This window comes from Lactuca virosa, chromosome 5 (assembly GCF_052849685.1).
Source record: "Lactuca virosa cultivar CGN04683 chromosome 5, Lactuca_virosa_CGN04683_v6, whole genome shotgun sequence".
Classification (NCBI taxonomy): domain Eukaryota; kingdom Viridiplantae; phylum Streptophyta; class Magnoliopsida; order Asterales; family Asteraceae; genus Lactuca; species Lactuca virosa.
This window is the reverse complement of record NC_136430.1, coordinates 366263847-366277094: the sequence shown is the minus strand read 5'-3', so window position 1 is coordinate 366277094 and position 13248 is coordinate 366263847. Positions and strand designations below refer to the sequence as shown.

Here is a 13248-nt window from a genome sequence, read left to right as displayed (position 1 = left end):
AATGGACCACTTGTAAGTATTACCTACCACTACGCTACTTGTAAAATAATTGGACAGCCAATCAAAATCGTACTAGTCATTCACGATTAGATATTATTTTTAAATTCATTTAAAGAACGAATTGTATTATATATATATATATATATATATATATATATATATATATATATAAGGGAAAATAACACTAATATACAAAAAATGGGGTGAATTTCTAAATTTAGTCATAAATTTTGATTTTTCCAGCTATAGACATACGTTCCGCGGAGGACCCTCTGCGGAATGACGTCATCTCCGCAGACCACTCGAAAGTATGATTTTTTAGCCTTTAAATTAGTCCTCCGCGTAGGCCCTCTGCGGACACAATAAGAGCTCCGCAGAGTGAGTTGTTTGGAGTCATAAGTACCTCCGCGGAGATGCTTACGAGGACCTCCGCGGAGAGAGTAATGTCTCCACGGAGTGGGTGGTTGGAACGGCCATTTTAAAGGGTTTTTTGATACAAAGTGTTATTTTTTATATTTTTAGGTCCATTTGGTCGATAGATCACTTCTTTTCATTTGATTTTCCAAAAAAAAATATGAGTCTTGTTATTTTATGTACTGGGGGGTTTTAGCAGACTTCAAATGTGATTAACACATACGTTAGACCAAAGTTTAACAACTTAGGTCTACTGCTTCCGCCAAATTTTAATCGTCGAATATTGTTTGATTTGGTCAAAAGTAAGGCTAATGTGTTCAACAGTAATATATCATTGTCATTTCAACACCCGGTTCATGGGTATGTTATGAATATTTTAGACGAAGCAGATGTTTATCAACTCAGAAATGTAATTTCTGAAACGAAGGAAATTGTGCATTTGTATTTAGAGGTGTTTCAGGGATTGGTCGAACAGACAGAAGCGGTTCAGAAAGTTGTACCATACAATGTTGAAAACGTTGTATCTGATAATGTTGAAGAGTGTCCAGAAGAAGAAACTGTGGCAGTGAATACGGTGGAAGAAAAAAATTTATATGAGTTTGGAAGACTGACTGACAAAACTTTGTCAGACGGTGAAGAGTAGAATGAAGGATGGTCAGAAGATGAGTTCACACACGGGAAAAAAGCTTCAGACATATTTTACGGTATGCCTCCCATACCTGATTGTCCTGATCCTATTGTTGAACCCGGACCATGTCACAGTTTAGGTCCAAATGATGATATGTTTGTTCGTCAAACATATGATAACAAACAACAGCTAATATTTGCTTTGAGTCTTAAAGCAACCAGAGAAAAGTTTCAGTTTAAGACCAAACATTCAAACAAAAATCGTTATGAGGTATATTGTGAAATCGAGAACTGTTGTTGGCGTTTATATGCAAAACGCCTTGATCCCACTGATGAATTTGAAATCAGGACTTTCAACAACGTGCACACATGTTCGTCATTACAGATACACCCTAATCATAAGCATGCTAATAAAAAAGTGATGGGTACTATATTGCATGAGATTATGGGAAAAACTCGTTCCAAGGTTTGGAGGCCTAATGAAATATCAAGGGATTTGAATGCTTTGCTGGAAATCAATGTAGATTACAAACAAGCTTGGCGTGCAAAACAATATGCTATGGAACTGTTGTTGGGATCCTCAGAAGAATGTTTTTCCAAACTTCCTATTTATTTTCACAATTTGAAGAGGCATAATCCTGGTACAGTGGCCTATATTCAAACAGATTTTGAAGATTATTTCGAGTGTTGTTTTTATGCCATTGGGAGCACGGTAAATACAAAAAACTTGTTGTTATTTAATATAATTTTTTTTAAACAAACTATAGAGTGTTTATGTGTTCCATTTTAATATATTGCAGATACGAGCGTTCAAACGTTTTTGTCGTAAAGTTATAATTATGGATGGTGCTCATTTGAAGGGTGATTTTAAGGAAACCATATTGCATGCAGTAGCTATGGATGGGAACAACCAGATACCGCCCCTTGCGCACGGAATATGCAAAAAAGAGAGTGGTCTTACTTGGACATGGTTTCTTGAAAAGTTGTATGAATGTGTTGGTGATTGTCAAGAATTGACTTTTGTCACTGATAGGGCCGATGCAATTCGGGTTAGTATTGAAAATGTTTTCCCACATGCTCATCATGGCGTGTGTGCTTTTCATCTACTAGGAAACATAGTACACATGTTTGGGAAAATTGATAAAACAAAAGTGTTGTTTTGGAGGCTTGTGAAAGCTTACAAAAAGAAATGTTTTTGAAGAATTGTGGTATAGATTTAGTTCTACTAGGCCGCAAGTAGCAGCGTATCTAAATGAAATTCCCCGTGCTAAGTGGACTAGAGCATATTCGCTGTCGAAACGGTACGATTACATGACCTCGAACAGTGCAGAGTCCATGAATGCTTTATCTGTAGATGCAAGGAAGATGCCTATAATACCCCTTCTTGAGTTCTTCCGTCGTCTTTCACAGTAATGGTGTAACAAGCGTCGCATCGAAGGAGGTATGAATTTAATTTGGACTTTAATTAGGTCGAATAATAAGTTAATTATATATATCTTCTTTACAGGGAAACGTTCAACAGTGCTAACCAAGTGGGCTGAAAAAGTAGTTAGTAAAAATGAAGAACGTACGACAGGATGGTCCGTTTCTGGTGTTTCAGATGCAATATATCAAGTTCATGATTTCAAACATGGTGGCATAGTTGATCTGAGGCAAGAGACTTGTACATGCAAATATTGGGAAGGAACTGGGTTGCCTTGTGGTCATGTCATAATGGTCTTGAAGCACTTGAAAAAAACTAACTTCGGACATCTGGCTATAGATGCTTACAAAATGGTAACGTACCAAAGTACGTACGAGGAGCCAGTTTACCCCCTTCCAGAACCGTGTGATTGGGAGATTCCTGCTGAGATGATGGTTGTTAAACCCCCGATAATGGATACACGTCAAGCTGGTAGACCGAGAAACAGAAATTGTATCCCGTCACAAGGTGAGGAACCTACAGTAAGAAGGTGTAGTAGATGTGATAGTACAACACATAATGTAGCGACTTGTCTGACATTGGTCCCAAAGAAACAAAAAAAGGCTACAAAAAGTAGTGCAACATCAGGTAGTAACACAAAAGGGAAAGGGAAAGGGACAGAAGGGACTCAGGAGATGCTAGATACGCACGAGACACAAGAGACGCGTTGGACAAGTGGGACGCAGAGAGAAGACTATTGTTCAACGTTTGATTTGAATGATTGATGTTGTATTTATAATTAATTATGTTTTGTTTTAGAGGACATTAATTTGTGTACTTTGAAATGGTGTGTTTATTTTAAAGATGATGGGTATTATTATGATTATATTAGTGCATAATTACTAGTACAATAATAACTACTACTCGAAGATAATACATTCAACAAACCAGAAACATATATTAAACGTACAACAACAGTAATTAACTTAAGGGAATTGCAAAGGATACTTTTCTTTCTCCATTGTTATGTAGTCGTCCCTAATTCTTATTTTATCTTCCATACGGTCCTTTTGGATACCAAGTTCTATCATTTATGCATCCTTGTCAGCAAGCCATTTTTCAGACAGTTTGATATTCTTCTTAGTTTTTTTTATCCAATCCTCATGATCTTTGATTTTTTTTAGTAATCGTCATCATTTCCTCAACCTCTTTGCACTCCGCCGCAATGACGTCACGACGTTCACACCTCAACCTCTTTGCACTCCGCCGCAATGACGTCACGACGTTCAGTGAGAGCTCGAGATGAGTCTTTATCTTTTTTTTTTGTTGTTCTTCAGCCCATTGTAGTTGTTGCAAAGTATCCTCCGACATATATGGCTCTCTTAAATTTGGTGATGGGGCAAGAAAATGGTCGATCGGATCACAATAGAAACAATCAACTTCGTTGCACGAGCAAATATACAAAGTTGAAGATGAACTCATTTTAAATTTAAAAAAATTTATAACTCTATACCATAAATCCAACGACCATCCATGACTATATATAGTCCCTTCCACTCCGAAGAGAGCTGTTGTCAGTCCGCAGAGCTTTTTGTCAGTCCGCAATAATGTTTGTCAGTCCGCAGAGCTTTTTGTCAGTCCGCAGAGCTGTTTGTCTAGTCGTTGTCATCCATACATTACAATTATGGGAATACAATTATTTATTTAAATTAAACATTTTTTATTAAAAAGTGAAGAACGCCAACATACCATTACAACTACGGTTAACATAGAACTGAATACAAATTAATATTCGTTGTGATCCATACAATACAGTTCAATTGAATTGTCGTGGAGGTAAGACCACAACACTTTCAACTGGTATTTCCCAATGCCTAAGGGTTGGAATAGGATTGACCGTCTCAGTTTGATAAGCATTTCTATACACCGCTGTAGTTAACTTTAAATTTACCATTTGCTGGATTTCTGCAATTTCGAGTCTTTGTAGTGAAGCTATAGCATGCTCACAAGGTATACCACATTTTTGCCATTTACCACAACTACAAATACCACGGTCTAATTGGACAGTTTCGGTTGTTGAATATTTAGTCACTTCGTATCTGTCGCCAACAATATGCGTAATCCTACAACCATCCGAGTGGATAAATCTTTTATGTATCACCTTAAGTGCATAAGGGGTTAGAAGACCATGAAAATCCCCTGTGAAATGAACTGAATCAAAAAAACAAAAATTATGATGTCATAATGTATAATAACATATCAATTCACCATTTGAGTGATGTCATAACTTATAATTACCTCCAAACGCAGCACGTTGAAGATACACTGCTTGCATCGAGTCATGGACCATTTCAATGATTGTTGTTATTGGAAACTCATGCGTGTTTGTTTTAAACCAATTGACAACAACGGGAATGTCAATGAATTTAACATTGAAACGTACTCTTGGAAAACAAGCCCGTACCCATTTTGCAATGGGAATATTGTCAAGCCAATCAAGATCATTCCCATTAACCTCATTTTTTAAGTTGTTTAAACATGCATAAAAATGAGATAAATTATACGCTTTACAAGTCTTCCAGAACAATTGCTCTACGACTGTATTGCTTCCGATGGAAGCGCGTATTTTCTCGGCTATATTTTTACAACAATAGCCATGATATGAATCAGGGTAGACTCTTTCAACTGCAAAGTCTATAGAATCTGACATATGGGTTATGAAACCAACTTCTGTATTGTCACCCAAACATTCTTTAAGCCTCCTCATGAACCATAACCATGAATTGTCACAGTATATGGTTCCCAAAGCAAACGCTATGAGAAGGGGTTCATGATTTCCATCTAAAGCAACCGCAATGTACATGGATCTTACATACGCCCCAACTAGAGGTACTTGACCAACGAATATGATTGGTATCATAGACGTGAGAAACGTACGAATCTGTAAGTCAACATGTGTTGGATTAGGCATGTAACAACTTGAAATAACTAAATATTTATGTACTATAAGGGATTACATACCACGCATCCCAATGCCACGAAACAAATTTGGAAACGATTGTACTGATCTTTCGTAATGTACGTGTAGGTGTTAGGATTGGTTCTTTGCAGATTATGGAAAAAAGTCGGTAGGCTGGAGAAACTTTTTCTTAATACCTGATTGACTGAACTCATTTTCACAACTTTGGACACCTTGTAAAAATGGAAATGCTTGTCCAATTTATAAGGAATTAGTATACATTATTCCGCAGAACTTACTTGTCAGTCCGCGTAAATGACTTGTCAGTACACGTAACTTATTTGTCAGTCCGCGTAACCTGTTTGAATGTATGGTTTTTAAACATGGGAATTATTTTTCATAAAAAAAAGGATAAATACCATATTACATATAATTAAAGCAATACAAGAACAATACAAAACGCAGTACTAGTTAAAAAAACGGGACATTTTTCAAAAGATTCCAAGGGGCTTCATACTCGAAACTCTGTCCGTTGCTAATGGATTTGTATTCTTCTTTAGCCGCGTCCAAGATGTCTTCCTCAGTATCATTCACACGATCGTCTTCAATCTTATTATAAAGATCATTGGATAACACAACTTCTGTTTTCAATTCATACCATTTTGCAGCTATATCAAGCGTGCTGCGATGGTTTTCTATGGTGGTTTCAGCGTCAGTGTTGAAGCTATTCGTTAATAGGACCCAAAACATTATATCCTCCCAACTGGTGTTCTCGTAGACATTAATATATGCACGAGTTAGAAGCAAATACTCGTTAGCGGTCCATGGGTTTGAACCCATTGTAAAACATACAAACTACATGAACTAAAACAGATTAGATGAAGTGATACATAATTTTTTGTCGTTTTATATAGACATAACAGTCCGCATAGCTATTTGTCAGTCCGCATTACTGACTTGTCAGTCCGCATAGCTATTTGTCAGTCCGCGTGACTGACTTGTCCGTCCGCATAGCTATTTGTCATTCCGCGTTACTGACTTGTCAGTCCGCATAGCTATTTGTCAGTCCGCGTTACTGACTTGTCAGTCCGCATAGCTATTTGTCAATCCGCGTTACTCACTTGTCAGTCCGCATAGCTATTTGTCAATCCGCGTTACTCACTTGTTAGTCCGCATAGCTATTTGTCAGTCTGCGTTACTGACTTGTCAGTCCGCATAACTATTTGTCAGTCCGCGTTACTGACTTGTCAGTCCGCATAGCTATTTGTCAGTCCGCGTTACTGACTTGTCAGTCCGCATAGCTATTTGTCAGTCCGCATAGCTATTTGTCAGTCCGCGTTACTCACTTGTCAGTCCGCGTTACCTATCTTTTTATATATAGTAAAGCAAGTATCTATACGTCCGAATTAGAGGTAAGGGATCATTACACAAAATGGCATCCAATGTACCAACGTCTTCAAATGCAGCTAATCTGTCTAATGCGTCTGCTCCAACTAATGGTACATCTCCATGGACGACAACAGAGGTGTTGGTCCTAACACGATGCTGGATTACCGTTTACGAGGGTCTGCCGGTAATAGCTCCCCTTAATTGCCTTCTTGGTGATGAATTGTCCCGCTTAGTAGCTTTGTTCAACTATAACGTGGGACAAGGACAAAAACGACTAAAACCCGATATTGTTAGTAAATGGATGGATTTAAAGACTAAAGTCACATGGTACAATCGATGCTACAATTATGAGAAAATGCGATGCTCTGATGCTGATGATGAAGAACTTCTTGAATACGTGAACGGATATTACCTGTGCCAGTTTGATGAAACTGAGTTCGAGTATACCGACGTTTAGAATCTGGTTAAAAATAAACCCTTTTTCATGTAGACGACTCTTTTATTCGTAATGTTTTATGTAATGTTTGTTAGTCGTTCATCTTTTATTTGCAATGTTTTCTGTAATGTTATTATGTTATTTCAAATGTTTGTTTTGTTTTTAATATATCGTAATATATGTTGGTGAATTATGTTTAAAAAAATATATGATACAAAAGTTGTTTGTATTAAACAAAACTACTAAAAACAAGTATTTCATAATAATGTATACAAACTTCCAAACATCAAGTTATTTAGTATCCCAAATAATATTTGTCATCTTATTTCTGTAGAGAAATCCCGCATCTCTACATGGCTTATCATTCTTCACCGGTACCCCCGAAGCAATCATTTCCATATACATGCTTACGAATACTCCACAATCCCCTCTATTAGCAATATATTCTTGTTGTGGCGCATCAACAATATCAATAAACTCCACAACTGCGTTCTCTTTGTGTCCATCGGGGAAATCCTTCCAGTAGTCAATCGCATCTAGCTCTTCGATTATACTATCCCCAAAACTTTTGAATTCTCCAGCAGTCAAGTACGTTGTGAAGTAATTCATACATCGTGCTGAATCATAAATGTGTACTTTCCAAATATCTAAATGTAGCACTGCCAAAAACCAATGGGCATGAGGAACGTTTATGGGGAATAGAACCTGCAAACAAAAACAAATGTAATAGTAATTAATTCGTTTCCTATATAAAATAAATAATTAATAAACTTAACTAACCATATCCACATCCTTCCATTTAGGATGACCTCCGATACGATTTGCAATATTCCTAAGAAAATATGTTTTTCCGTTTTGTAAATTAAGTTCTTGAGGGAATATCGTCAACCTTGCGTTCGCCGGCCGTCTTTCCATGAGCAAGACACTCCATATCGCAATATGCTGTACATTTTAAGATAAAAATTTTATAATTTTTTATATAAATTATCGTCTAAATATGTAGTTAAAATTTATATTTAACGAATGTTACCGAAGAAATTAACCACCCAGCGTCAGTAACTGCAAGTAACCTCGACCAAAACTCCACATCCAGTGTCAGCATATGCAGCCTATGTTTAGTGTTCAGGTTGGAAGAGATACTATTCCATTCTTTCCAAAAAGTCAACGTACTGGCAGCTTCAACACTGTCGAGCAGCAGATGATTTGAAACATCATTAATCTCTTCATTCACAATGTCTTCATTTGCTTTTTCAGGACTCTTCACCACTTTTTTTTTCTTTGCTTTGGTGATTTTCTTCAATTTTGGTGTGGATTGCATCTAAAAAATTATCATGTTAAATAAGGGATTATCAATATGTTAATATTTAAAAAATATACCAAATTTAAAATATGAGTTTTGTACCACTGTGAACGGAGTCCGTTGATACCATGGAACACCCCTCTTTCGTTGCGGCCTAACAATAGGAGTCATTTCTTTTGTGTGATGTTCAGCCACGTCCAATGACGGCTCAACATGCGTAGGTGTAGACTCAAATTCCCCCTCCAAACCATGACTACCTATATTATCATAGTCAAAATGTGTATCTTCCTCCTCTTCATTTATCATCTCTTCCTCCTCTCGAAACCTTCTGTCTGGTTCAAAATTTGTGTCGGGTTCATCTTTTTTCTGTAATACACGGTCTACTTTAGAACTTAAGTCAGCCACAAAGCCTAGTAGACGCTTCACTAATGCCTTTGTGCTCGTCTTCTTCTTCTTTTCCAATCTTGATGTGTCGTGTGACATATAACTTGTTTCTGTTTCAAGATGTTGCGAGGAAGAAGCATTTGTGGCAGATTCAGTCGAAGATGTTTGTATTTCGGACTTGTACATCCTTCTTCGAGCAGGCGAGGAAACAGGAGGTGGACTATTTCGGATGGGACTATGTTGCCGTGGGGGAGACTCTACAGGGTTAAGAGTCCAATTGACATAACGAACATAAAACGACAACATCAGCTCCTCCGGGTTTTCCTCGACATTAATATGTTCGGTGTTAGGCTGCAAAAATCAGATTGTTAGTTTAACATGAAAATATTTTGGAATTTGTAAATATTGATGATTGTTAATATAAAAACCATACCACAAACACGTTCATTATTCGACAACATTGAACCCAATTCAACGGTGTTTTACTTCTCCACGCCCTCATCCGTGGCAATTCTGTCGGCGTGCGTATATAAAACTTGGTTGCCTCTGTGAACGTCTCCAAAATCCATATCTATGAAAAAAAATGTAAGTAATGTTCTATTATACTATAAAAGTCATGATACAAACTTATTATATAATACACAACGAAGTTCAAATTTTTATAGTATAAAAAACTAAACAGTGATAACTATTAAAATGCATTAGAAACTAACCTTAAACGGAAGCATAAAATCGGGAACGGTATACTTGTGTACTTTCTTCAATTCGGGATTGGACTCCTTCAATTATCTAAACTCTTCTATTTTCTTAAACATTCCACACATCATACGCGAAGTATATTTCCAGAAATACGTACCCCATGCAAACCTGCAATTTTCAATTTATTTATTATAATTAGTGAATTGCATACTACTGCGGGAATGCTTGTTTTAAATGTAATACCTGTTCCAATCATCTATATTATCAGCAAGCTTGTATACTGCTGCAGGAATGCCTGTTTTAACGTCCCGTCCATGTAGACCCTTCAACATAAAAACAAGCTGGATAAGCATCACAGCATCTTCATCTTGTAGTGCCAAATAATTCGGGGACATAATTAAGTCTTCTAAATTTTTCAGCCGTAGACGTGCATCAGAAATCTCTGGAAACAACCGAGCACGGAGATTTGAATTTAACGGACCCTTTTCGTCATGGAGTAAATCCACATAAGGACCAACTTTTAAACCACAAATCAAAATATATTCAGTTTCACCAAAACCCAACTGGATCCCCTCTACATCAAACAGAAACCTCCCCATCTCAAATATTTGTTGACACCTTACTTCGTGCAACATCATCTTATGCACAAGTAAGGGATCACCATTTGGATATGCATTCCTAAGAATATTCCAAAGGGGGAAGCTTCGAATAATATTCGCTGTGATTGTGTTAGGCGCGGAAAATAGTCTTTAATGATAGTCCCCACCACACCTTTCAAAGTTAAATCCGTTTTTTGATTAAGATCTTCATGCTACACAACAAAATAAAAAAAAATTATTATTTCATTTAAAAAACTACTAATTGAAAAAAAATATTATTCCATTATGAAATAAATAGCAACATACTTAAAAGTAGAAAAATAAAAATTGTGCAAAAACCATCACTCCGCGGAGGCTAGAGGTCATTCCGCGGAGGCCTCTCTGCAGAGTGACATCTAGCTTACGCGGAGTCTGTAATGTTGGAAACACATCACTCCGCGGAGAAGCCTCCGCGGACTGACGTCCCCCTCCGCGGAATGGATCATCCGCATTTTTAAACATATTCTGTAAACATAAAAATCCTAAATCTGTATACATATTCAATGTAATCAAATGGGTTTTCCTCTAATTTGAATCGTATTCGACATTAACAATTAGATGAGAATGTGAGAAATACCCGGGAACCGTATCCATCGGCCATTACATCGGGGAATCCGGGGTCCATCGGTGAAGGAAACACCTCTGCCACTTGATTTCGCCGGAGTTGAAGTCGTCGCCGGAGTTGAAGTCCTCGCCGGATTTGAATTCTTCAATCAACGTGCTGCGATGAGTCGATGCGGAGGGGGGACGAGGAACGGGACCAGTGGGGGCCAAAAGAGGAACCCTTTCTTTTTCTCAATAAAATTGGGTGGAAATTACCAAATTACCCCCGCTTCGCGGAGAATTCATGGTTCCGCGGAGGTCCGCGGAGGGTCCTCCGCGGAATGCGTGCCTATATTTGGAAAAAACGTTTTTTATGACTAAATTTTAAAATTTACCCATTTTTTTGTCTATTTGAGGTATTTTCCCTATATATAATCTCCCCTTTAGTTTATTATTTATTTACAATTCCACCCCTAAAGTTTATTATAATTGTAACTATAAATAATATTTTTGACTTATTTATTGGTTTTTTTATATTATTACATTCTTATAATATTTTATAATTTTTAACGTAGAACAATGAAATAAAAAATATTATAAATGTAAACAAAGAGATTAAAATATATAAATAATGTTTTAACGTACCAACCTGTTAACTCATGAACCCGAATATAACCTGTGAATACATATAATTAAACGGGTTAGACGAGTTGTGTTCGGGTTGATGTTTCCAATACGCCAACCCAAACTCGGTACGATTGTCATCATTATTATAAATGATGTAAGACATGACGTTAAGGTAAGGTAAAAAAACAAAAAAAATGTCCCATGAAAAAACTCAATTGTTTAATTACCGGTGAAAAAAAAACAAAACAAAAAATGCTACTTGAAAAAAACTCATGCCATTACGTGATAAGTCACGTACCGACACATTAAATTTGGTGTTCTTTTTGACCGATTAAACCCAACATAATTTTGATTTTATTAGAGTCGGCGATTGACCAAAAAAATTCAAAACCAAAACCACCACGGGGCTCTAGTCTCGTTGTTTAGAAGTTTTGTAGTCTAAGGGGCTGTTTGGCAGGATCTTAATTTTTAAAATCTTAATTTTAAGAGGTTTGAATTTCTAAGAGGGTCTGAATTTTTAATATCTTAATTTTTAATATCATGTTTGGTTGGAACCTCTGAATTGTAATCTATAAAAATAACCATTTTTTACCCTTCTATAGTTATGTGTTGTGCTAAATGATAAATGTATAATTGATAAAAATTCCAAATGATCAAACAATAACCAAATTAAACATAAAATCTTCCAAATTAACTTCTTTCAATCCATGAAAACCTAAACATGATACAATACAACCAAATTAAACATAAATTCTTCCAAATTCACTTCTTTCAATCCATGGAAACATAAATATCATATTCTTTCAATCCATGGAAACATAAATATCATACACTAGTCAAATAACAGTTAAAAATCACATTAACTAATGATTCAATAAACAGTAAAAACTTAACCAAAACTTGCAGTTTTGCAATACTTTGGCAATTAAAACACCTTGTTGAGGCAATTCAATATACACATGGTAAGCAATTCAAAATGGTTTGTTTAACAAAACTTCATAATCAATGCTTTTTTTAGGTACATAATATTTTGTTACTTTAATGGACTGTTAATTTGAATGAGCTTCAAACATGGTGGTGCTTGTGATCTCAGCTTCTCTGCTTGGTCATACAAATTGTAATTGAGATAATTGCAAATTAGCAGGTTCAAGAGTGTATAGGAGTGTTTTTCCTGTGCATCATACATTTCAAAATTCATAAATCACATCACCAATAATGATCACAACAACAGTTATAATAAACAAATCTGAGAGCCAATTTCACGATATGATTAAACAAACAATGATAGAGATCAAATTTTAAGAGATTATTATGCTGTAAAAGTGAAGGAGTCGTAGATGAAACCAATTTAGAAAGGAGCTGTTGGAACTCGATTCAGGGCAAGAACTAACCTTTCACGATTTTTAGGTCTCTATGAGATTTCACTGAAGTGAAGTGCGTTGTTGGCGGCGGGGCGGGCGGAAGCGATGGCGGAGACGGAGGCGTCGACGATGGTAGAGGGTTGCAGGTCCGACCAGCAGTGGAAGATAAAAGTAAGCTGTGTCGAGTGAAGTAAAACGAAAAGAAGGAAATAGTTGGGGTTCATTGCAGAGCCTTCGGTAGTGATGGAGGAGGGTGAATGTCGAAGGTGGGTCTCATACAAGATGTTTCACCGAGGGTCTCACAGAGGAATAGAATGGAAGCATAATAGGGAAAATGAGCAAGAAGATGATGTTGGCGTTTTGTTGGAGAGGGTGGGAGGGAAAAACAGAGCAATGGGTAAAAAAGGAACAAGCATCTTTTATTTCTTTTCAGACTCTCTTCCATATCAGAAATATTAAGAGACTTATA

At 36.6% G+C, this 13248-nt stretch overlaps 3 protein-coding genes across 3 annotated transcripts; 2 read left to right on the top strand and 1 right to left on the bottom strand.

The window, feature by feature from the left end:
* Positions 1-422: 422 nt before the first annotated feature.
* Positions 423-3287, top strand: LOC145116790 (uncharacterized). The gene is made up of 3 exons (XM_079053106.1): positions 423-1753; positions 1842-2482; positions 2549-3287. Exons 1-2 carry the CDS (start codon positions 1121-1123, stop codon positions 2238-2240), a joined length of 1032 nt encoding a protein of 343 aa, XP_078909232.1. The 5' UTR covers positions 423-1120; the 3' UTR covers positions 2241-2482; positions 2549-3287.
* On the top strand, positions 2353-3228 carry LOC145113573 (uncharacterized). The gene is made up of 2 exons (XM_079049645.1): positions 2353-2440; positions 2549-3228. Exons 1-2 carry the CDS (start codon positions 2353-2355, stop codon positions 3226-3228), a joined length of 768 nt encoding a protein of 255 aa, XP_078905771.1.
* A 972-nt stretch (positions 3288-4259) lies between the features above and the next one.
* LOC145113572 (uncharacterized) lies at positions 4260-5306 on the bottom strand. The gene is made up of 2 exons (XM_079049644.1): positions 4742-5306; positions 4260-4654 (listed from the first exon to the last, which is right to left on the bottom strand). Exons 1-2 carry the CDS (start codon positions 5304-5306, stop codon positions 4260-4262), a joined length of 960 nt encoding a protein of 319 aa, XP_078905770.1.
* Positions 5307-13248: the final 7942 nt, after the last annotated feature.